Here is a 25,176-nt window from a genome sequence, read left to right as displayed (position 1 = left end):
AAACAGCGGGGTCTGGTACAGCAATGGAGCAGGCCATCGACCTTGTTATGGCACCCAATGGATATCACATCATTTCATATTGCTGCCCGCTGCGTCTGCATTGATAAAACGTCGTTTGTCGTTAAGAAACGGTGGGCAGGTCATCAGCCTCTATCTGAAAGGGTAATGTGCTTAGTGGAAAGTCTTTTCTCCATGAAAGCAAAAAAAAAAAATCTGCTTTAGTTATGCCTGTTAATTAGAAACATATTAATGACTAAAACAGTTCTGAAAGTATTTGGTGTTTTTTTAAAGAATCATTTTCAAAATGACGTGTAAGGAAGTGTGCCGCGATTCAGATACGTTGTCTCAAAATGGAAATAAATTAGCCCGGTTCCCGGCTTTCTGTGGACATTTGTCACTAAATAATGCCTATGGTCTGTAAGACAAATAATGCTCTGTCCTTTTAAGTCTTTTGTGGAGTGGGCCTTTCCCCTCGATAAACGTGTGAAAGCAATGGGATTTGGAGCAATTGGATAATAACCTTTTAACCACGGAGGAAACCAGAGTTTAAAGGAGGCCCTCCCCTGTTGATGTGTCAAGTCTTTAGGGCCCGGGGCCTATACCTACTGCCTCTCCATTTCCTCTCAACTTTTAAAATACGTGCTTGGGGTACAAAGAAGAGTCTGTGAGAATGAACGTGGATCTAATGAGACCCCCCCTCTTCCCCGCCCCGCAGGTCTGGTCGTGCGTTAAAAGTGCGCAAGGCCGGTTCTTTCGAAAAAGTAAGGCCCGTTTCAAGTAGGGGGGCAAGTGACTGACGTGAAATTATTATTTTACAAATGTGAAAAAATAGACGTGGCTCATTTATCTGTTCTGGTCTTATTACAGAAATCCTTATCTCCCTGTGACTTTTAATATGTGTTACTCAAAACTGAGCCATTTTCCACTCAAATCTTTCCCTCTAAAACAACAACATTTCAGCATGATGAAATCTGGATTGCCTGTTGCAGAGTAAAAACCAAACCCGCACTCAGCAATCATTTAGATGCCAGCTTTGGTCCACATATACTATACTATGTGTAAACCACAATCAGCCCTTGTGTCTGTGTCCCTGCAGCTTAAAGACCAAACGGTGTATGGATCCCAAACAGCCTCTGTGACTGTTTCAGGCTTTATATTTTTTATATATTTCTAATAAACTATATTCGGACTCTCCGCGTTGAAGTCGAATGCCACAACCTTCAGCAAGCGTATGTGCCAGGTTAGGTTTTCCTGATGTTTGCATCGGTTGCACAAGAGAAACCAAGAAGATCTACGATATGTGAGAGAGCGAGAGGAGGAGAGGAAGATGGGAGGGGGGAGAAAGAAAGAGAGAGATGACCCTCACATGGCATAGCCTACTTTCGTTTTGACCTCAAGTGCCCCTTCAAACACAGGACAGGGCCTGATATTACGGTCAGGGCCACGCATCCCACCTGACAGATGACAGATTGGTCTTTACTTGCATTATCACCGAGCGGAATGAATACAAATAGGTCCATCTGATGAGGCCTGTAACTGAAGGACGCATCAGAGTGATTTAACCTGCTCGGTACACAGTCGAGTTCCACCACGGAGGTCCAAGACTGTTCACTCTCCAGTCCATATATTTTATTTATTGGTTATGACTTTTATATTTTATAAGCAAATGAAAACTTAAGAAGAGATACGGGAGCTTTCTCATTATGTTTACAGTCAGCGGGCGTGTAATAAACGAGCTGGTGGAGTTAACATGCGCTATTAATTTTTCATTGCTTTTTTCGTTTCGAGGCTCGGGCGCAAAAAGCAAAACAGCCGAAGCTTTCATGGTGGATGGAGGGAAGGGGAGAGAAAGAGGGAGCACTTAAGCAACAACATTGCCTCCAATTTGCCTCCAAATGATTATCACAAGTCAACCACATTCTTACTACTGTTTAAAAAAGTATACACACCCTCTTCCTCCTCCTCCTCCTCCTCCTCCTCTTCCACCCATCCTCCCATTTCTAACACTGGAGAGGTAATGAAATATGGTAATGTATTTGGACCCCCGGATTAAAGTCGTCCTACCCTGATGGAAGTTTTTTCCTCTAAATTTCCAACCCTAAAGCAACAACAATTTGTATACATGATTGATTGTGTTTGGATTTTTTAATTGCTTATGTATTTAATTTGCAAATCGGAGAGACAAGGGCTGCGACTGAACTTACTTATGTGGGGAGAAACCGCTTGTGTCTATATCTCAAATTACCAAAACAGACTCTGGCTGCAGAGGGAGAACGGATACAATGAAAACGAGAAAGATAACACACAAAATAATATTATATTGTTTTGTTTGCTTTTTTGCTTCTTTTTTTTTGCTTTAGAGCCCCTCTTTGAAGACCCCATGACCCTCATGCTCTAATAATGCAAATATAGGCCTGTATTATTTAGGCTATTTATATATATTTATTTATTATGGAAAATGAAATGAATGCAGGAAAAAAAATAGTAAATACATGATGTTAAAATGTATTTTGAAAATACAAATTTCACACTTGGCCAATTGAAATCTTTTTTTTCAGTGTTTCTCAAGTCTGTCTGTAGCTGCTTTTGCTACTTTCGTCCCCATACGTGGCCTATGCATTAAAGTCTATGTCTCTGTCTATGTGCATGATCCAAGTCTAAATATCAGTTTCAGTTTCCCTCTGGGTTTTTTTTTTTTGGAATTAGGAAACAAAATCAATCTGGTTTGCTGCCTGTCAGATTTGTATGAGACCTTATAATTCATGGATACTCAAGAAAAGAGACGTGAAATATGAATGAGGATTAGTGCGAATGTTTCGGGCTGTACTTTCCTGTCAGTGGATTAAAAAGCAGTAACATGAAATCAATGCAGATTCATGAAACCACATTTAGTGTTAAAGATGTGGGTTAGAGAAACTGAGTGGTATTATTTCAATGATCCTGTATAATGTGCATTAATATGTTTCCATACAGGTCCATTGAGTCATATTATGGATAAGTTTATGGCCCTCTTGGACTGCTTGGAAGCTTATAAGTTCAAGAATGTTGATGGTAAAGTTCCTGTATGTCTTGTATTTGCGCGTGTGTGCGCTCGTGCGCGCGTGCTGGCACATAGCCCAAGGTTGAACGCCCCCTTGTGGTTCATGTTGTAAACACACACACCAAAGAAGCCTCCGACAGAGAGCAAACCCCAAAGAAAAGCCGAAGAGATCAGGTTTCTGATATGATTTCAAACAGAAGAAGAAGAAAAAAAAATGAACTGAAATAAACAGTTTTAATGAGGACAACCTGCCTCTGACAAGTTCTGCTGCATTTTGATTTAAGGCTGTTTCTGGTGGGCTTTGAGGGATTCAAAATGACCACAGAGACAGAAGTGCACGTCATGAAAGAAAGATAAACCTAAGAAATGAAATAAATTCAATAATATCATATATTGACCTTTTCAGGATCTGATGCATCGCCTTGAGGTACATCAAGCCTGGAAGTCTTTTGAGGATAAAACTGTGAACTATGGATAAATTGCTGGTATTGTTGTACATTCAGCAGTAAACATTAACTCTCTAAATAATCATATAGGCAGTATCTTAAATGATATAGGGAAGGGTCACATGATTGTTTCTGTCCTGGAGCTATAAATATGTCTAATCTAAGGGTCGGGCGCGCAGTATAAGAGCGAGGAACTGAAATGATTAAATGTCTAGAAACAGGAAGAAGGGAAATAACACTTTTTTTCATTTGGCTCATGCTTTAGGCTATTTGTGTGGTTAATATTACAGGGGCGAGGCTTAGATATGCCCTCTCAAATCAGGTGGGACGCACATGTATTGAATCCCCTCTCTCTCTCTCAGATTGGAGTGTAAATGCGGAGCTCGCCAATTGCATTTCATTAAACAAAAAGGAAGAAATAAAACACGACATCCGTTTGGATCAGCAATCAGTTAGGTAATGAGTGGCGAATGCATGTTTCATATGCTTTCTCTCGCTTCTCCCAAGCTGAAGATTTATAACATTTGTGTTGAAAGAGAAGAATTATGGAGGGGGGGGGGGGGGGGGGGGGGGGGGGGGGGGGCAATTGTTTTCATTACACCTGACAGTTCTCACTTCTGTAGGCCTATAAAGGTGGTTAGAGCAAGTGGAAACACACAGTTAAGTTTTCTGAAGGAAAATGTTGTCTTAAATGTGTTTCACTGACATGCTGTGAACTTCTTTCTCTTCATATACTCTTTTCTTTTTTTTTTCTTTATATACCTACAATGAGAAATATGGACAATTACTGTTTGACTTTCCTGAGCACTCCCTAATTTATAAAGCCTTGCTGCAACTAAGCCTCATTTTTAGTAATACTCAATTAATTAGCCATTTAATATTGACATGAATAAATTGAGCGCAAATGGGTATAAAGGCATTAGGTTTTTTACTTCGTTAATTGAAATTAAACATATGATCATCTGTTCCCCGAGCCCTGCGTCGCTTCACCGAGCCTCCCCATTGGTCGACGGGCAATATATGCGGGGCGTCATTGGCCCACGGGATTCGCATCAGCCAATCAGCGACTCCCTCCCCCGCCCACCCGATCCTATCCAGGGTTGGCGATGACGTTGAGGCAAGGTTCGCGTTGTGATTGGCTGGCTCTGCTGTGAGTGACGGGCGGCTGGCCGGCGTGTGTAGGTTAGGGTTGCAGGGGGTTGGGAGCGCGGGCGCTGTCCGCAGACCAGGTCCTGAAACACGGCGTGCGCCACCGTGGAAGCTGGGCGCAGGCAGCTTTTCACTGCGCAGTTCAAGAAGCCTGTTTGTGTTTTTAATTTACATCACTGTCTTTGGCGTTTCCTGGCATGAGCGGGGAGAAAACGACCCCCTTTTTTCCCACCCCAATTTGGACAGGACTTTTCCAACGTGAAGAAATACGTCTCCAAACTCACACATAAACCTGGGAGTCCTGTAGCTCCGTGCGCTCAGAGGGGAAAGAAGAGAAAGTGACCAAGAGCTGCATTTCTACATTTCCTGTTCAACAGGATAACAACTCTCATTCCGAGTAGCTTTTATCTGCTCCCACCAGAGAGTGCTGCTTTTCTTTATTTTACTACACTGCATTTTTTTTGGTTTTCTTGTTGTTGTTTTTTCTTTTTTTGTTTGTTTTCTTGTTTGTTTGTTTTTTGGCACAGTGGATACGGGACTTCAAGACGTGAGCACTCATCCACTCTCACTGGCTTTATTGATGGGAGATTAAGTGTAAATGTGAAAGCAACTGTCGAGGACGATTTTTGACAAGAAGAATATGCAGCCACTAATCTGGAAGAAGAATAACTAATTACCCAACCGCGGATTTGTAACGAATATTTTTGTTGTTGACAGCGATTTTAATTTTTAAATCTGTTTTAACAGACTGAGAGGAAAAAGTTTAGCCTCCCATCGGTTTAGTCGCAGTTCAGAGGTCACGGCCAGCGCACCGAGAAGGAGAGAAAGGCAGGGAGGGAGGACTTGGATACTGTTTGCATATAAATATTTCTCTTTTTTTTTTTTGAAAAAAAAAAAAGTTTTACATGTTTGCTTCTTTGGACTGAGCAGCTGAAGGAATGAGCACCACTGCTGTTTTTTCCCTCCTCAGGTTTTGGAGACGCCAGATCAGACCCGCACTGGTGTCCCGTCCCTATGAGGAGGGAGCGCGTCTCTGATTTATATTTTTGACGCCATTTCTTTCTTCTCGTCCACCTGCAAACATATCTTCTTTTTTTAAAACCATCTTTTCATTCCCACGAGTCAACACGCAGCCTGGGTCATACTGTCAATCAATTAAAGTTTTTTTTGTTTTTTGTTTTTTAATTAATTCAGCAAAAAAAAGAGAAAAAGTTCATCTATTTGAAGGGAACTGCTACCCTTTTCCATTTATTGGAGGTCACGGTCTGTCAGCATAGTGATCGACTGAAGCGGAGCGTCCAGTGGCATTTTTAAGACCCCTCACTTCGGGGCCCTCCAGCCCCACCTAAACGATGGAGATTCACTGTAAGCACGACCCGTTTGCGGCTATGCACAGTAAGTTTATACCTTTATAATTTCCTCTATCTGCCCTGAGCTGAAGCAACCCTTGCCCCCCCCCCCCCCCCAGACCAACAACTCTGTGCATGTACCATTAACAGCAGGGTGCTATCTTGTCCAGCTGCACTATGCACTGCAAAAAAGACAAAAAACAGCCATAAAGTCTATATTTCTTTTCATTTCTCCCACCTAAAAGTCTGCAGCAATGCTAAGGTAATGAGCAGTCTTCTTTAAGATTTTTGCAAATTAAATAACGTTTTAATAGTGAATTGATCTGCCTTAATTTAAGATGCTGTTATTTGTTTTTTTGTTTTATCTCTCACCTTGTTACATATTTTTCCACTTAAAGACTTCTTGCAGTGTTTTAAATCTGGATGCATGCAAAACTTTATGCCTAAATGTTTTATAGTTTCCCCTTTCCTCGTTTATGCATTTGCAGTTTAGCATACCACTTGATTTTTTTAGTGTCTTTTTTCTTGCAGTGTTATTCAAATGAGCACTTTAAACAGGTGCAAACTGACTAAATTAATGGTGGAATGAGAAGCTGGAGTGGAGTTTTTTTTTGAGTGGTTTCCTTAAATTGTATTTATAACGCTGTACTGAAATGCAGGCCTGCATTTTGGTGTATTTGTAGGTGCCTTGTGTGAGACGGTTTGCTCTGCACCCTTCCTCCTCTCCTGAGTGGAAGAGGAGGTGCAGGGTCAGAAAGAGAGAGCGAGAGAGAGCGAGAGAGCGAGAGAGAGCGAGAGAGAGAGAGACCCCACCGGGGTAACAAAGCATGACTAAAAGCTGAACTTGATCCACAGTGTTTCTGCACGTAACCAAGTTACACACACACACACACACACACACACACACACACACACACACACACACACACACACACACACACACACACACACACACACACACACACACACACACACTGCACTTTACGCGCACAGGTGCGAGCGGAGATCTGCTCAGGTCTTATAATAATAACAAGGCGAGACTTTTTTGATCCCCTGCAGAGAAATTCTGCGCGGTGTCTTGCTCAAGGACACTTCAGCAGGCGCTTGGGGTCGCAACCATATGCTTTAAATGTGGGACACAACTTGGTCACTCAGTCGTGGCATGGCGAGCCCTGCTTTGTTTTTCTGGCCACTTTTCCTCCCCAACTATCAGCCACCTCCCCCCAGTCGGAATGTATTTTATACAAGTGGCATGGCATGTCTGTTACTATCAGGAAGAGCAATAAAAAAAGGATTTCTATTTACAAAAAACAGGACTCATATTTACACAATTCATCAAGTTTTAAAACATAAGATAAAATTAAGCTTTAAATAAAAGCCTTTAATTAGACAATAGGCTCTATCAGCTGACTTCATTCTAACATTTAAAATAATTTATAATCTTCAAATTAATAGAATATTTATGGTTAGAAAACTGAAGTTTGGCTGTAATGGAGCCTCAAATAATAGGAAATAATGAAAGAACTCTACATGTTTTGTAAAAAGGCCTATTTCGAGTTTTATTTTATATATGGTGCGAATTACATTTTAAGAAGAGTGCATTAGCAGCCTCTTCATGTTATATTTAGCTTTTGCATTTAAAGGCCCAATGAATGATGCTTCAGGCTTTTTTAAAAACCATGTAATAGATTATGCATTCAGTATTTTATTGCAGTTTAATCCCGGAGAGGACCCGTGTTATGTGACTGACAGAGGTTCCCACGGTGCGTTATCCCGCAGGATTAAAACAAAACTGAACACACACATATACACACACATCCAAAAGCTAGAACGAATCACGTTTCCTCTTCCTGCTGTTTCACCAAAGCCAATGATCCGCGGTGCTGACGGTAACAGCGGAGCTAAAGTTATATATGTCAAAGCCCGGAGACGCTTTAAAACGATTACACCTAAAAAATGTCAAAGGTAGAGACAGAGAGGTTGGGAGGAATCGACTGTGACGCGTGGAAATGCTGCTGTGTGTGTGTGTGTGTGTGTGTGTGTGTGTGTGTGTGTGTGTGTGTGTGTGTGTGTGTGTGTGTGTGTGTGTGTGTGTGTGTGTTTGTTACACTTCCATAAACTAGAGCTCACAAGTCACGGAATATGTGCAGCCTTTGGGTGTGGAGTTATAATATCAACTAAAGTTTAATATTCCACTTTTTTTTTTTGCTTTACTTGTATAAAACAAAGTGTGTTTGAATTAGTCTGTGTTCAATACTAAAGACGATGTTTGATTGTCTTCACGTACAAAACCACTGCTGTATTTTTCTCAGTTTTATTAGTTACATGTCTTCAATATCGTCGATAAAAAACAGAAACATTTGGAGGAAACCTGCTAACTTTGGAGTGTGTTTAAGACCATGAAGGACAATATATGTCAGTGACGTTTTTTTCTTTCTTTCTTAAAAAAAACCTATACCAGGTAATTGTGATGATAATGAGCTGAATTTCATAATAACGCATTGTAATGGTAATGGTGGCATGCTGAATATTAAGTAGCTATGTAAGGCTGTGGTCTACCTAAGTTATGAGTTGGCTCAAAGAAAAAAAACAATTCGGACATAAATTGTTGGAGAGACAGTTACTAAAATCGTGTTTTTTTAACATGAAAAAATACATTTTAATCTGACAAATCGAATGAAACTGTCAAAAAAGAATAGGGAAGTATAGAAACAGGAATAATAGACTGTTGCAGGCTTACTATTTATTTATTTACCTTTTTATTTTTTTATTTTTTTATCAGGCCGTTTTCAACCTCGGCTTTTAATTAAATTGTAATTTTTCTGATAAAATATTTATAGAATAGATTTCTTTTTATATAGAACAACTTTTAATACATCCAAATGTTCATTAACAAGCTTCCCTGAGTCGCACTTTCCTGACAAAACATTAATAATTTCATAGTTGATGGGGGGAAAAAAACATCAGAATAACACTTTACGTCCAAAATGCCTGCCTGGCACATCTCACAGATCTATTCACTGTTTGCTCAAGGAAATGTGCTTCATCTGTATTCTCGCGGGCAACTTTCCAAACAGGTTTTCAGCCAAAAGTAATTTCTAGTTCCGTTTTTTTTTTCTTTAAGAGTGAGAGAGAAGAGAAAGAGAGAGAGTACCGGTGGCGTTTTGTTGCGATTTCTCTTTTGCTTTATTTTTGAGTCGTCAGGCCGTGACGAGGCAGATGAGAGATGAGAAAGAGAGACAGAGAGACAGAGAGACAGAGAGAGAGAGAGAGAGAGAGAGAGAGAGAGAGAGAGAGAGAGAGAGAGAGAGAGAGAGAGAGAGAGAGAGAGAGAGAGAGAGAGACAGGAAAGTAGCGGGAAGGAGAGAGACTGAGAGCCTAATGGACCTTATTTTCTGGATGGGGGAACTCGAATATATTCTGCTTTATCTCTGTATTTTTTCCTCCCGGAAACAGTGAATCAATCAAACATTTAAGGAGGTGCTGGGCTCTTAAGTCAGCTCCTATAAAGGGTAACTAAATAAAATACAACAGGGATGCATAATGACCCCTGGTCCCCTGGCTGTGTCTGTCCCTCTCCAATTCCGTTTCTCCAGGATGAAAATGAAACTGCTGCCTCTGCCAACAGCTTCCCCTCCAGATACTTTGTAGGTTCAGCTTTTATAGAAAGACCCTTAAAAAGCTGAGATGTTATAATTTGGCAAAAATCTTCGAATCTGCAATAAAAACCATTAATTTCTGGGAGTAAGTGGTTAATTTGTTTGGTCAGCATAAAGAATTAGTGGACCTCTGTCATCAAACTGACACGGCTATGAGGAAACATCAGTCCTTAAATTCTTCTGTGAGGTGAAGCATGTCCAATTAATTTTTTAGATATAGATTCCTGCTCAAATGCCAGACCATTTCTGGGTGTTTTTGAGCATTTCTTTCTGTTATAATGATAAAAACTGCAACTTGCTTTAGGCAAGAACCATTTCTGCAGCTGCCTCCTATGTGTAAAAACATGTCACGTAGCCTTTAAAATGAGAATATTATATCACTTATTCAGAGAATTATACTACAGTGGCCGATAAACAAATGCCTTTATAGAATGTGTACGTTTTTGCGTTTGTCCCTATCAGTATTTATAGGCTTGGGAAATAAATTTCACACACATAATCCCCATAGCATACCCCAAGAATGGTGAGAGCCTGAACATCTAATGCCAACAGTAAATACACAGATAAGTGAATAAATACTTATCTGGAGGTTTTTGTAGGTCACAAGTCATTCCTCTCCGTCTCTTTACAAAGCAAGGCGTATTTCATGCCCTGGCCCAGATAGGAGGGGTGAAAGGAACCATTTCATTTACTCTTATCGGAGAGAGAGAGGGAGAAAGAGAGCGACAGAGAGAGAGAGAGAGAGAGAGAGAGAGAGAGAGAGAGAGAGAGAGAGAGAGAGAGAGAGAGAGAGAGAGAGAGAGAGAGAGAGAGAGAGAGAGAGAGAGAGTCTTCTCTGCAGATACCTGTGGTGAGGAGGACGTCGCACAGTAGGCTTCTATAAATGACCCTGCAAAAACTGTGCTTCTATTCACTGAGAGGTTTCCGGAAATAATAATAAAGAGAGGACGGAGGAATAATGGCAATACAGAGCTTTAACAGAGAATGTGTGATTGTGTTTAGGACTTGAATTTGTTCGTGCAGGCTCTTTCTTGTTTTGAGGAATATCTAAAAATGTGTTTGTGTGCATGTGTGTGGTTGTTTTCTTTTTGCATCTCTGCACCTCATGGGGCATTACAGTCATAATTTTGAGTAAAATCATGTTAATCAGCCACTGTAAATCATAGATAAGAGATACAGAAACAAAACAAATTCTAAGAGGGGTATAAGTGAACGCTGGTGGTCTATGAAGCGCTGACCGACATCCCCACTTCATGTCCAGCTTGTTGCATGTCTATTAACTCTCTAATTAAGGCATGAAAGAGCCAAAAACTGCTTTTAAAAGATAGTGGAGCTCAGAGTTAGCAGAGTGGAGTTAGAGTGAATTCATGGCAGTAAGGATGGAAGGTGTATCATACAATACAGATTGCAAAACCTTTTGAGGCAACTTTGTGAATTATGATTTTGATTTATATGAATAAAGCTAACTTGACTTTACCGCCCAACCCGTACCATACCAATTACATCAAAAAGCAACAGCAGGGTCACACACAAGGAAGTCAACAAATCATCATAGCTTATGGAGTAGCAAGTACTTTACACCTGCAGACACTAAATATTTCAAACAGATGAAAAAAAAACAGGTCAAAGTCAACACAGATATGCCAAAGTGAGAATCTGAATGACATGTAATGTATTCAGAAATGATCCAACACAGTGCAGGTGACTTTGAGTCCACTACTGCGTTCTTGAAGAGCAGTGGCTTCTTGTTCTGTTGATACAAAATCTAAAGAGTCTTTAATCTAGTTGAGCAGGTTGAAACAGGTTTTCTTAATATCCAGTCAATTATCCTCTTCACTCATGATGTTTCATCTTGTTTACCAGCAGACAAACTTTTGACATGAAGGGATATTTACACCCATTACTTAAAAATGGAATGTTTTTTGCTGCTAGGCACTGCCACAGTGGATTTATTAAGTCAAATTCCATGTATGTGTGAACCTACTTGGTCAATAAAGCTGACACTGATAAAAGGGCCTTGCAGGGATTTAGTTTGCATGCCCATAAAGTTATGGCACTTGCAAGAGACACATTTAAACAAGAATAGTAAAAAATTGAAGGTCCAGACTTTTAGTTCACAGTATGTGTCAAGATCCAAAAATGCTGCGGCCCATAATGTAACTCAGTAGCATTATGGGCTCTCTCCATTATACATTTGCAATTTCCAGGAGCTGTCGCCAGGGTTATTTTTTCAGACTTGACAAAACTCGTTTTCACAAGCGGAGTAGTAGTACTACTAATGATTAAACTGATATTGATATGTAAAATGAATGCAGTGCCTCTTCAATGCAGCTGTCCCACCACAGCCATGCCTACACAAATCTGAAACACTAAGACAAATCTACTGCAGTTTAGTGGATTGCTCCTTTAATTGAAGGGGTTTGGTAATAAAAGTCAAATTGACACAGCTGGTGTTGTTATATTGTCTTTAAAGTTCATGCTGGTCGTTACATTTTATGCCATTTAGACTTTGGTTGGGCTGAGCACTCGTGCATTGCATAAATGGATATGACCGTCTATATATTGCTGTCTTTTGTAAAGAGTGATTGCTTTTCAAATTGTGCTGTCTGCAGCAAGCATCTGCATAATGAGGCTTCCTCTACCTTAAAAAAAATAAAGTGAGGAAGAAAGTGACCGTCCACATCAGCCGTTTGGGAAATGGCTTTGTTTGATTTCACAGAATGAGACACTCTAGACTTCACATTTCTGTATGTATCCTCAGTGTGCTTATTTATGTTTGGGCTGGAGGAGGCTCTGTGTGTGTTTCTTTATTTTATGCTGATGGAAAAAAGAGAAGAGGACAGGGGGACAGGTTCAGGGGACAGCTTTGTGTTTTAGGGGGTATCCCTGCTGGGGTAATGTGTTTAAAATCTATTACCCCCACAGCTAGGATTAGTGAGTGTGAATGTGAGTGTGTGTGTGTTTCCCCTAAAGACGTAATCACTATGGTAATACAAAAGCCAGTGGATTATGTGGTGGAGAAATTCTGCTTGATTTATGCTCTGCCTTGCCTTTGGTGCGATAAATACAGTATATATACACATACTGATGGGAAGAGGGAGAAACCAAATAGTGCCCCTTCTTTCTTTCTCACTCATGCATACTGTATCTCACTAGTGGCTGATACTGTCACCTCAAAGCAAGAGGGTCCTAGCGTTTGCAGAGGTGTGAATGTGTTCATCTGTGTAATATGTGTTTGTCCTGTGATAGACTGCTGACCCGTCCAGAATGTACTCATAATGCCTCTCAATTGCATGCTGGGATAGCCCACAGGAGAAGATACCTGGTATAGATGGATGCAAACTTCATTGCTATAAATTAGTTTGCATGGTTATACATTTTGCTTTAGTTTGCAGCAGTTTTGAAGTTTTGTCAAATGAATCAACAGATAGCTGTGATTTTTCTGTCATACGGTTAGAGCATTAGAGAAGAAGGATTTCAACAGTGTGTAACAATCCAATGGACAGAATTACTCTTTGATGCAAAGATTCATCTTGTCTACTATTCTATTCTGCTCCAGTCTTTCAGTCTCCTCTTATACTTTCATCCCTCTGGGGGAATATTAGCAGTTTCATTCAGTAAGGGGCCAGAGGAGCAAGGCCTTGGTCAATAATTAATTGAAATCCCTTCATTTACTTTAAATCTTAGCTTAGTCTGCCTGGGGTAAAAATGGGCAAAGTTTGCACTTTGGGCTAGTCGAACTACTATTATGCTGAGCAAGATTAATAAGTGGCAGGAGAGAAAGCAGATGTATTTGAGATAGTAAATTGACTCTAGCTAGGGGCCAGCAGCTGTGGGATACATGCCCAGAAAGTGTCTCTGCTGAAGTTATTGTAGTATTTATTGACCAAACTCCATAAATGAAAATCACATATACATGCAAATCAATGCAAGTAGCCAAATATACAAGATTTTTTGTACATACTGTTAATATTTTTAGTGTTGTGTGAGTTCTGGACAAGATTAATCCATAAGGCTGAGAATTTAATTGTATTTAAGCAGAGCAGGTAAGAACTAGATGCTTTAATCCATACTGGAGTGGTGTTACTGGAAAAAGATGATGAAAGACCAGTAATGTTTATGAATGATATAAAGGCTTCCCTCATTGCTCTTTAACAAGCTGCTCCAGCTGCATCAGGATAGCTGTTTAGCAGCAAGCCTGCAGGTGTACTGGTGGTTCTCATGTGTGAATCGTGTGTTCTCCTGAAAACTTCACAGTCAATCTGTCTTTTTAAATCTGGTTTCAAAAATGTGAACACTATTACAGTCTTGCTCCGGTCCAATTTTCTATCAGGTCTTTTCAAAAATGTAATTAAAAGACAGACTTGATGTTTTTTTTTTGTTTGTTTTGTTTTAAGAACATGCAGCTTAAGTCACAATCTCTTTAGTCTCCTAAAATTATTGGCCCATCAGCTCATTTACCTTGGTTCACGTTAATTTCATTTCTTGTCAACTAATTCTGCACTTTGTACTTACAGAAGTCTTCAATCCTACTTTATCTTTTCTCAACGGCTTAAGTCAAGCCATAATGTTTCAGCCTCTCACTTATTCCTGACCTTGTTTTGATTCATCTCCTACTGTGTGACTGTCTCTTATAGGACATGGCGGAGTGAACCAGCTTGGAGGTGTGTTTGTAAATGGCAGGCCCCTCCCGGATGTAGTGCGACAGCGAATTGTGGAACTCGCCCACCAAGGGGTTCGGCCTTGCGACATCTCACGCCAGCTACGAGTCAGCCATGGATGCGTCAGCAAGATACTGGGCAGGTAATAAGCTCACACACACAAAAAATTACACTACACTCTTATGGTGGCAATCCTTTAAACCCCTTTCAAAGTCCAGCAGACTGTGAGGCTGTGTGCCACGGCCAGTTGGTTAAGGTGTTAAAAAATGTCAGCCTCCTAGTTTGACACAATTATCTTCTTTCAACATCATCCTTAATGCATAACGGAAACCTTTGAAGTGCATTTGCAGTATGAAATTGTCCACCCAGAAACAGTTCGCTTTGCACATGTGGTTAATTTTTGGATCACCCTGGTTAGTTTTTTTTGTCACCAAGGAAAATAAACACATATGCTGGTCAAGTGTTGGTTAAACTTGTCAAACTGTAGCGTCTGTAAGGTCACACTGACTCATTAGGAGTCTTTTTTGCCATTTTTCAGTTCCCTTACTTACAGCACAAGCTGTATTTTCCTGATTTCCCTCTCATCTTTTGTCTTTTCACCTTCCTCTTCCCTCTCTGTATCCTGTATTTCTCGTCCGACCCCTCTCAATATTTCTGTGTCTCTCATCACACCCCTCTTACTCTCTCTCTGTCTGTCTGTCTCTCTTTCTCTCCCTCTCTCTCTGTCTTTTCAAAGCTAAATTCGAGAGTAAATCCCTGCTCGTTCCGCCCCCCAGAGAAGAAAGGGGGACAAAAGGGAAAAGATTCATCACTTTTTGGAATTAGCATCAAAATGAAAGTGGCACCATATTTCTGCACCCAAAAGAAAAAAAATAATAAAAAAAAGACAGAGAGAGATGGGGAATGGGAGAAAGACAAGAACAAGGAACACAATCAAACGGGAGAAGACGTGTTAAAGAAGAAGAGTGAGGAAAGAGAAAAAAAGAATGAGAGACAGAGAGACCATTTGTGGGGACGGAGGGGAAGGATTAGCTACAGCGACCCTCAGCTATATCAAAAAATGTGTTGCTCATTGTTCTCCCTTGCCTCTCTTTCTCTCTCTCTCTTCGTCTCTCTTTCTCTCTCTATCTCTCTCTCTCTTCCCTGTCCTGGCCGTTCAACTCACTGAAGCGTTACCGTGAGGGGGGAGGAGAGGGGATCGAGGGATGGAAGGAGAGAGGGAGGGTTGTTTTATCCTCTCCTCTCTGTCTCTCTGGTGCCAGCAGAACAAAAACACCAACTCTACCACCCTGTGTGTGTATATGCGTGTGTGTGTGTGTGTGTGTGTGTGTGTGTGTGTGTATGTGTATGTGTGTGTGTGTGTGTGTGTGTGTGTGAGAGAGGTATGTGTGTGTATTGGCTCATAGTTGTGCGGATATCAATAACCACGCTCGTTTATTCACCAATGATTCAGCTGTGAATAATTTAAATAGTTTTCCATTTGAAAATAGATTGTTTTTTTCTTTAGCTGTGTTTATACTCCAGCTGTGAATAGTGAAAATGCGCAACACATCCACATATGCACAGCACGCACGCACACACACACACACACACACACACACACACACACACACACACACACACACACACACACACACACACACACACACACACACACGCACACACATGCACAAAAAAGACAGGCGAGGAAACGCACATTTACAGAAACACACATCTTCACGGAAGGGATTACTCTACCGTACAGCGGTGGAGAGACAGAGAGAGAGAGAGAAAGACAGAGACAGAGAGAGAGAGAAAGAGAGAGAGAGCAGCAGGTTTAAGACTGACTGACAGCTTGCATCCACACACAGCATCCCCCCTTTTCTGCAAGCTGTGTAGCGCATTTGCTGTCCTCCCACCCCCTGCCCCCATGCCCCTTCTGCATGCAAATACATTCATGAAATAGCCATGGTGGACACGAAACGCCTGAATCCTTATGTGTGTGTGTGTGTATGTGTTGGTGTGTGTGTGTGTGTGTTTGTGTGTATCAGTGTCAACCCTCCTCTTACCTCTGTGTCACAATGTGAAACTGCTAAAGGAAACAACAGAAATTCGTATGACTGGTCAGACAGAAATACTTTTCAGCAGGTGTTTGTGTGTTTTACTATTTAGCTGATGTTGGTATCTGCGGCAAATTCTGATTGCTGCAACATTATCAACCAACTAGTAGTAACGTTAACCAGGTAATTCCTAATGAGGCTGAAGACCACTTCTGTAGGTGTGACCTAGCTAAACAGCAGCATAAAAACAAACAAAACTAAAAAGGCCAAAAAGAACAGAGACAAATATAAGGGAGACGTTTACAACAGGGTTATTAGTTTCCTTAATCAATTCGAGTCATTAGAGCAGAAAACATAGAGGCTTTCTCTCCTATCGCTATAAGTATACTGGCAAGAAATTAAGGACAATAAATATGTGTCACAGAACAAGGACTGTGGATTTTGTATTTTCTTTTGTATGATTTGTACGTTGTAGGATTTGATTTTGTATCACTTTACTTTGCTTCATCAGTATGGACAGCAGGAACATTTACAGCCTCCAATAACTCTTTTAATGTTACCTTTATTTTTTACCTTTAAAAAAAATAAGACATAAGACAGGGGGTATCATCTTATTCCAAGTGGAGGAGGAACAGGCCAGTGGGACGTAAAGTGTTTCTTGAGGAGGTTTGAAGCCAGACAGAAGTCCTGACCGCACTGGGAAGGTCATTCCTCCGCTGGAGAGCCAAGAGGCAAAAGAGTAGAGACTGAGTGGAACAATCGGCCAAATCGCCACGAGGAGGGGTGAACTAAGGGGCCAGTAGATGCCAGTTTCTCTGGAGTACAGTTCAGCAATGAAGCAGAGCTCAATCTAATGAATTCATTTTTTGATGCCGCCACTAAAAGTTGTCCTGCCAATCATGATGTGATTTCAGCAGTTGTGTATTTTAGCTTTAAGATTTAAAGATGGAGGAATCATCAAACAAATAGTTGTCTCAGGAGTCCATGATTTTAAAGCAAAAGAATGATAATATTCTGTATTTTTGTTACTCCATCAAAACACCAAAACCAGCCATTACTTTATGCTGCTGACACGTGTGTAGCCTAATACAGCATCATCTTCTGTCATAGTCCATCAATAATCCACACAGCTGCACGGGGTGTTATATTACTTCACTGCAATGAATGTGGCATTTGCAGGTTTTTTTTGTTGATCCCACAAACAGTAAAGAGTCATGAGTTCACCAAATCTGTTGAAAATAGTCCCCAACAAATGAACTATTCGTTTGAGAAACATTTGTTCAAGAAATTACTCAGCCTTTTTAAAAAAAAAAAAAGATTAAACTATTCGCGAGTCATTTTTAGGAAATACGTCTTCAGCAGGATTAAAATGGGCTTGATGCTGAGTGCCACAGACGAGAGGAAAGTGTTGAAAGACAAATGAACACATTGTTGGTTTTGATCTTTTCATGGGATTTGTTGACAATTAGGAAATAATAAAAGAATGCCATCACTCCTTTGAAAAACAAAATCAGTGTCAGAATAAACACAGATGCCTGATCAGCGATCAGGACATAGTTAGGAGTTATGAAGAAAGATGAAAGAAGATATTGTTGCATAATTTATTTATTTTTTACTTTTAATTTTCAGATTTTAATTTCAAGATAACATAGTACATTTAAGCAAAACACCCCGTGGGACTGGAAGCAATACACACACATACACACACACACACACACACACACACACACACACACACACACACACACACACACACACACACACACACACACACATATACATATATATACACACACACACACACACACATATATATACACTGATAACAGGACACAGGCATGAATCTAGAGATTTAACCTTATAACAGCATCTGTTCAACACTCCTTCTAGTATCATTGTACAACCTTCTTGTGTTGCTGCTTATTGCCAACGAAAGCCTCCTCTATGCTTTGATTGGCAGGTACTATGAAACGGGCAGTATCCGCCCCGGGGTAATCGGGGGATCCAAACCAAAGGTTGCTACACCCAAAGTGGTCGACAAGATTGCCGATTACAAACGCCAAAACCCCACCATGTTTGCCTGGGAGATCCGGGACAGGCTCCTGGCTGAGAGAGTGTGTGACAACGACAGCGTCCCCAGTGTCAGCTCCATCAACAGGTATTACAGTCTGTGTGTAATCTCTCTCTCTCTCTCTCTCTCTGTGTGTGTGTGTGTGTGTGTGAGAGTGAGTGAGTGAGTATCAACTTATAGCAACAGGTACTGAGTGTAGGTAGACCACAAGGCACTATACTACTGTGTTTTATGTGTGTGTGTGTGTGTGTGTGTGTGTGTGTGTGTGTGTGTGTGTGTGTGTGTGTGTGTGTGTGTGTGTGTGTTTGTGTGTGCGTGCGTGCGTGCGTGTGTGTGTGCGTGTGTGTGTGTGTGTGTGTCTGGGAGTGGAAAAGAGAATAGCAAAGAGGCCCCAGTCTCCATATGTATGAAGTGGCTGCAGCTCAGTGGTTCAACACGATGGTACAATGACAACCCTTTCCCCTGAGCATAGAGGCAGAGAGAGGGAGGGATAGTAAAATAAGAGAGAGAAGGAGTGAGCAAAAGAGGCAGACAAAAGGGAGGGAAGGTGTGCGAGAGTAAGGGAAGAAAAAGACACAAAAGGAAAGGAAAGGAAGGAAAGGAAAGGGAAGAAGAGGACACGAGAGAAGAGAGGAAAGGGGAGGAAAGGAAAAGAAAGGAAAGGAAAGAGGAAGAAAAGGCTTGCATGAGCAGCCAAGCAGGAAGTGTGAGGCCCCTCTGCCATGTCAGCCTGCCTCAGCCACTTCACACACACACCCACACCAACACCCACACCCACACACACACACACACACACACACACACACACACACACACACACACACACACACACACACACACACACACACACAAACACACACTTTCGCTCCCACGATGGTCATGTTCTCTCCGTCACTCAGAATCCTCTTTCTCTCTCTCACACACACACACACACACACACACACACACACACACACACACACACACACACACACACACACACACACACACACACACACACAAACACACACACACACACACACACACACACACACTCACTCAAAACCACTTCACACACACTAATATCTCTTCTCTTCTCCTGCAGGATCATTCGGACTAAGGTTCAGCAGCCCGGCCAAACGGGCTCAGTGTCGGCTCACAACTTAGGTAGGTTGCTGCCATAAAAATCCTGCTTCCAACTGTCAAAGCCAAATTTATAAGAGAGCCGTTTTTATCTGTATCTCACAGGAGAAGAGCCCGACTGTGGGCTGTATGTGGAACAACGAAACATATTGAAATTCTGGACGGCAACGGCAACAGCAAAAACCTATATGGACACAGTGTGAAATATGTTCCAGTCAGTTCATCACTTGAATGCTTTATTGAAGATGCCTCCAGATGGAGAGTCCAAAATTAAAATTAGTTATTTTTTTCATTTTCTTCTTGCTCTAATAAGTGCACTTAGATTTCTAACCAGGTTTATGTGATGGTTGGGGTTTATAAAATGTTTGCCCTGACAGGAAAAGGAGAGTGAGGGAGAATAACATGCAACAAAGGAGTCCAGTCAGACTCAAAAGACGCCCTGAGGAAACCCGGATGCCCCATATGTTCCAAAATTTTCAGCAGGACAGTACTACAATGTGTTGCAACCAAGCACAGGTGTACTTTATAACAAAGAAATGCAACAATGCAGCCAGTGGAGGATACAATATTACAAAGAACATAAAGAAAGTTGTTGGAGCTCACAACACCAAAGCATATGAACCGGAACATAAATGTTTAGTATCACAAAAAACAACAGCCAGTCATCCAGGCTAGATGGCATTTAAGTTCTAAGATAATTGATCCATAGAAATTAAAATTATTTTAAATGATTTCCTACAAAATGGGAATCTGAACCAATTCCATTCCCAAGAAAAAAAAGCTTATTTATACAATTACTATAAGCACTTGAATGTCCAGCTATTTTAAATCGCATCTCTGCTGTCTTTTTAAAGATGTGCTTTTTGGTGTTGGGGTATTTTTGCCTCTACTGAACATCTGATAGTAGAGAAATAGACGGGGAACAAGTGAGAGAGAGAGAGAGAGAGAGAGAGAGAGAGAGAGAGAGAGAGAGAGAGAGAGAGAGAGAGAGAGAAAAAGAGAGACACGCAACAAGGATCCCCAGCCGGAGTCAAACCAAGGACGCTGCGGTTATGTGATATGCATTGTAACCATTCGGCTATAAAGGCACTCTGAGTTTGGTTCTTTTTAAAAGAATATTTTTTTCTAAATTTGAGAGTTGGGTAGGGGGGACGTAGCAGTAACGTTGTATGTGTCTTAAAACGAGTAATATTTACGTTCACAAACTCTAGATTACAGCTAGGCTGGATTATCATCATGTGTCAGTATGTGTGTGGTTATTTGGTTAATTGTAAATTTGTTTGCGAGTATGCACCACTATAGCACATTATCAACTGAAATTATAAGGGCTTCAGAGCACGTCCTGCATTATTTCCCTTCTTTTCTACCTGCCTTCTAAAGGAGCTTTGTGCCAAGATTTACATGCATTAAATTACCACAAACAGGGACTCGCAGATAATTTCTGCCCCTTGGCGGGTCAAATCAGCCTTTTTTTCTTTTGCCAATTTTGGACATTTGAGTATATAAGTAATTAAGGTGGTGTTACAAGTGATTCTACGATTAGAATGAGTGAAATTACTATCCTTGCTCATAAAGTGATGTTGCACATCATTATGGAAGACAAAAAATCTTAATAGCCCTCAGATTTCTCATCTAAAAACTGAAGACTCTTATGTCCATTCTCAAGAAATCATAGAAAGGAAAGTCATCATTATTCTGCTCATTAAAGTGACGGTAGAAACCGAATAAACTCACCTTTGTTAAGATTAACAAGGGTTGGATGTTCATTTGTAGTTTATAATCATGATACAGACTGAAGCCATATATCTATTACAGTTATGTCTGCAACATTATTTCCTTTAATTCGATGAATATCTCAGACTACAAGTAAAAGAGAGAGCCTTTCTTTCGCTCTCCCTCTCTCTTCCTCTCTCTCTGTCTCTCACTCTAACTCTCTCTCACTGAGTGTCTCTCTCTCTCTCATGCCCTGCAGTGGATTGTGTTTCGGTGTCTCTCATATCTTTCATATCTTCATAATCACACAATGTCTATTAATCTAAATTAATTTCACACACACTGCTCCCTGACTCCTGCCTTGTATATATACACACATACACACACACACACACACACACACACACACACACACACACACACACACACACACACACACACACACACACACACACACACACACACACATACACACACACACACCTAGATGCAACCAGACACACACACACGCGCGCTTACAGATTACACAGATAAATGGGTCCCACTCCCAGGCGGAAAATTGAACATTTGGATTTGCAGAATAAAAGCGTTACGTTCTGATAAAAAAAAAAGAGTGAAAAGAAAGAGAAAGGAAAATCAGATAATTGAAGTGCTAAATCAAGTGATGGGAAAAGGAGGGATATGCATTCATTATATTCTCCCTGTCGTTAGAGAGTAACGGCTGGAAGGGACCTTGATCTTCTGGTTTGTCGTTCTTCTTTTTTTTTTCCCTTTTCGGTCTTGTCTGTCTGTGTTTGGGGGGTCTGCTGGGAGAGAGGATTAGGATGTCTGTCTCCACACCTTTCTGTCCCTCCTGGGATGCCATACTGTCACTCAGCCCTGCGTCCGCTTACAGGGGCATAGATAAGGGACAAAGGAGTGAGTGACTGTATGCTTCAGTGTGTGTATGTCTGTGTGTATGTCAGGAGGTTGCGAAATGTGTGTGTGTGTTTGTCACTGAAGCGATGACAAGTATGTCGCTTTGTTGCCCAGCGAGGAACTTGTCTCCTCCAGGGGGAGGATTAGAGGGAGAGACAACGAGGAGCGCAACACTGACTCCTGTCCTTTGTGCCCTTTTTTTTTTAGCTTCAATTTAGTGTGTAGTCGGGTAAAGTTTCCAAAGATCGAAGTGCATCTACGTTGAGTTTTAAAAGAGAAAAATGGGATTTAAACTGCGTAAGAATTTTTTGGTCTCTATCTTTGGTTGTCACAAATAACCGAATGAAGATATGGGATTGTGGCTTTGTACAATAACTATTGGTCACAAGTAGTATTGGACATATACAAATTTTTTTATTGATCAGACTTTATTGTATGTAATCACATGGCTCAGCATTACAACAATTTAACTAAGATGGTTGTATCATACTATTAAGCCCCCAGTGTCACTGTTTCAGTAAGATTTTCTGTTTGTACAGCATCCCACAGTGCAACCGTTCTTTAAGAATGCTTTATAAGAGTAGTGCCCCGCTCCCCCTTTTTTGAATATCCAGCTGTAAACCGTTAAAATCACCTCAAATAAAAGTTGGCACAGTTTAGTGGATCTGCGATACTGAAATGTACAGCAACACTCTGATTTTACTTTCAAAATTATATTAGCTTTGATGAGAGCTTTATATTTTATTGCGACAAAAGAAAGAAAGTGTTAATATACATATTTCAAATGTTTTTATTGTGAAGCAGACAGTATATCACATATACATACATATACATATACATGCAATGCTTCAATATTTTGTAATACAAGTAACAAAGGTGTCCCACGAATAAGTAAATAAATGAAAAAACAATAGATGGGAGAAAAATAAGAAATATACAAAAATAAGTAAATAATACATTTATGAAATAAATAAATAATAACTCCCTCCCTGACCCACCCCGTCCCACCCACCCAGTACTACTCAGGTTGTCCTACATCCTGTTTCAAGAAAGAAATAATCGGTTGCCACATCCTTTTGAAGTCTTCCAACCTACCACTAAGAGAATAACGAATCCTTTCAAGGTGTAATGTATCAGTCAGTGCCGTTAACCATTCTTTGAAAGTAGGTGTCTCCGGTTTTTTCCAGTGGAGGAGAACAAGTTTTTTCCCACAGAGGAGACCATAGGATAAAAGGCGGCGCTGCATATTCTGTAGGTTCCCAGTGTTCCCTGATGTCCCTAGTATAACCAAGAGAGGGTCTGGTTGTAATGTAGTCTTGAAGACTTTTGAGAAAAATGAAAACACTGCTGTCCAGAAATGTTCTAGTTTGGGACATAGTGTGTAGCTATGAAGTAGATTTGCCTCCGCTTGGTTACATTTTTCACAGATGGGTGATATTTCTGGGAATATTCTATGTAATTTTACTCTTGAGTAATGCAGCCTATGCAGAATTTTAAACTGGATCAGACAGTGTCTAGCATTTAGGGAGCAAGTGTTGATATATCTCAGGCTTTCCTTCCACATATCCTCCGCTATCGTCATACCCAATTCTTTTTCCCAGCCTTCCTTTATGTATTCCGTATTCACCTGATCTAGTTCCTCAAATGAATCATATATAACTGAAACTGCATTCCTCTCCTTCGTGCAATCTCTAAGACACCTGTCTAGCTTGTCAGGGGTGGCGTTTTCAAAATGGTCCAGATGTGTCCTTACAAAATGTCTGACTTGGAGATATCTAAAAAAATCACTTTTTGACAGACCATATTTCTCCTGTAGTTGTTGAAATGACGCAAATGAACCACTAATGTACAGGTCACCTACACTGTGCAGTCCAAGTTCTTTCCATCTATCAAAGCCTCCATTTATAATAGAAGGGGTGAATGATGGGTTTGCTGATATTGGGAGTGTAAAGGATAGTTTCCTAAGTTTGAGCTGTTTTGATATTTGCCTCCAGATTTGAATAGTGCTGTGTATAACTGGGTTGTAGCTATAGTGTGATTTTTTAAGATGGATGGGAGACAGCACAATAGCACCGATCGAATAGGGAAAACAATCCTCTCGCTCTATGTCCAGCCAGCTGGCGAGCACGACGGTTTCATCTAGCCAGTAGGAGATGCATCGGATATTTGCTGCCCAATAGTACCTGACAAAATCCGGGAGGGCCAGCCCACCATTTGTTTTACTTTTGCACAGATGCCCCTTTCTGATCCTATGCGTTTTGTAATTCCAAATAAATGAAAGAATCATAGAATCCAGTTTTTTAAAGTAGGTTTTACTAAGGAAGATAGGTAAGTTTTGAAAGAGGTACAGAGAAAGTGTTAATATACAGTATATTGGTAACAGGAATCCCTCAAGTTGCAGATGATTACATACCCCTCACATCACAATGTCATGTGATCTGTCCACAGCGACGTCTGTGGCTGCCACGCAGGTCTCAGCGGTGACCAGCGACTCGGCCGGCTCCTCGTACTCCATCAGTGGCATTCTGGGTATCAGCTCAGCTGCTGACGTGGGGAAGAGGAAGAGGGATGAAGGTGAGCAAAAGAATACGTGTGTGTGCATGCGTGTGTGTCCTTCTGTTCTTGCAAATGCATGTATTTTTCAGTGCAATACTGGCATTCCTACAAGTACTACACACACACACACACAACATACAGTATATAAACATATTATGCTATGATGGACAGTCTCCCTTCCTTTCCCGCATGGAAAGCCCAGATGGAAAGAACTTAACACATGAGGATCAATGACAGATGTGTGTGTGTGTGTGTGTGTTTGCACATGTGTGCAGTCTGGGAGTTGTAAACCAAACATCTTCATTCAGAAACCCCTATTTGTTTACTGAGAGGGCTTCACAGGAGAGCTACCTGAGAAGCCAGTTTACGCATGCACTATTGATCATATACGCTGTCATACTGCATCAATGTTGTATGCATGTTAATAGAGGTGTGTGTGTGTGTGTGTGTGTG

The 25,176-nt window shown here is 40.9% G+C and overlaps 1 protein-coding gene across 1 annotated transcript in view; it reads left to right on the top strand.

Annotated features, from left to right (window-relative positions):
• The first annotated feature begins 5,987 nt into the window (after positions 1-5,987).
• pax5 (paired box 5) overlaps positions 5,988-25,176 on the top strand; it is a 47,443-nt gene continuing 28,254 nt past the window's right edge. Inside the window, exons 1-5 of the mRNA XM_062429359.1 lie at positions 5,988-6,030; positions 14,281-14,446; positions 18,304-18,501; positions 19,499-19,560; positions 24,616-24,741. Coding sequence (XP_062285343.1) covers positions 5,988-6,030; positions 14,281-14,446; positions 18,304-18,501; positions 19,499-19,560; positions 24,616-24,741 — 595 coding nt within the window. The remainder of the gene's footprint in view (positions 6,031-14,280; positions 14,447-18,303; positions 18,502-19,498; positions 19,561-24,615; positions 24,742-25,176) is intronic.

Source organism: Scomber scombrus, chromosome 2 (assembly GCF_963691925.1).
Source record: "Scomber scombrus chromosome 2, fScoSco1.1, whole genome shotgun sequence".
In the NCBI taxonomy this organism is placed as follows: domain Eukaryota; kingdom Metazoa; phylum Chordata; class Actinopteri; order Scombriformes; family Scombridae; genus Scomber; species Scomber scombrus.
Note: the sequence above shows the minus strand (reverse complement) of the source record. Positions and strands in the feature narration are given on the sequence as shown.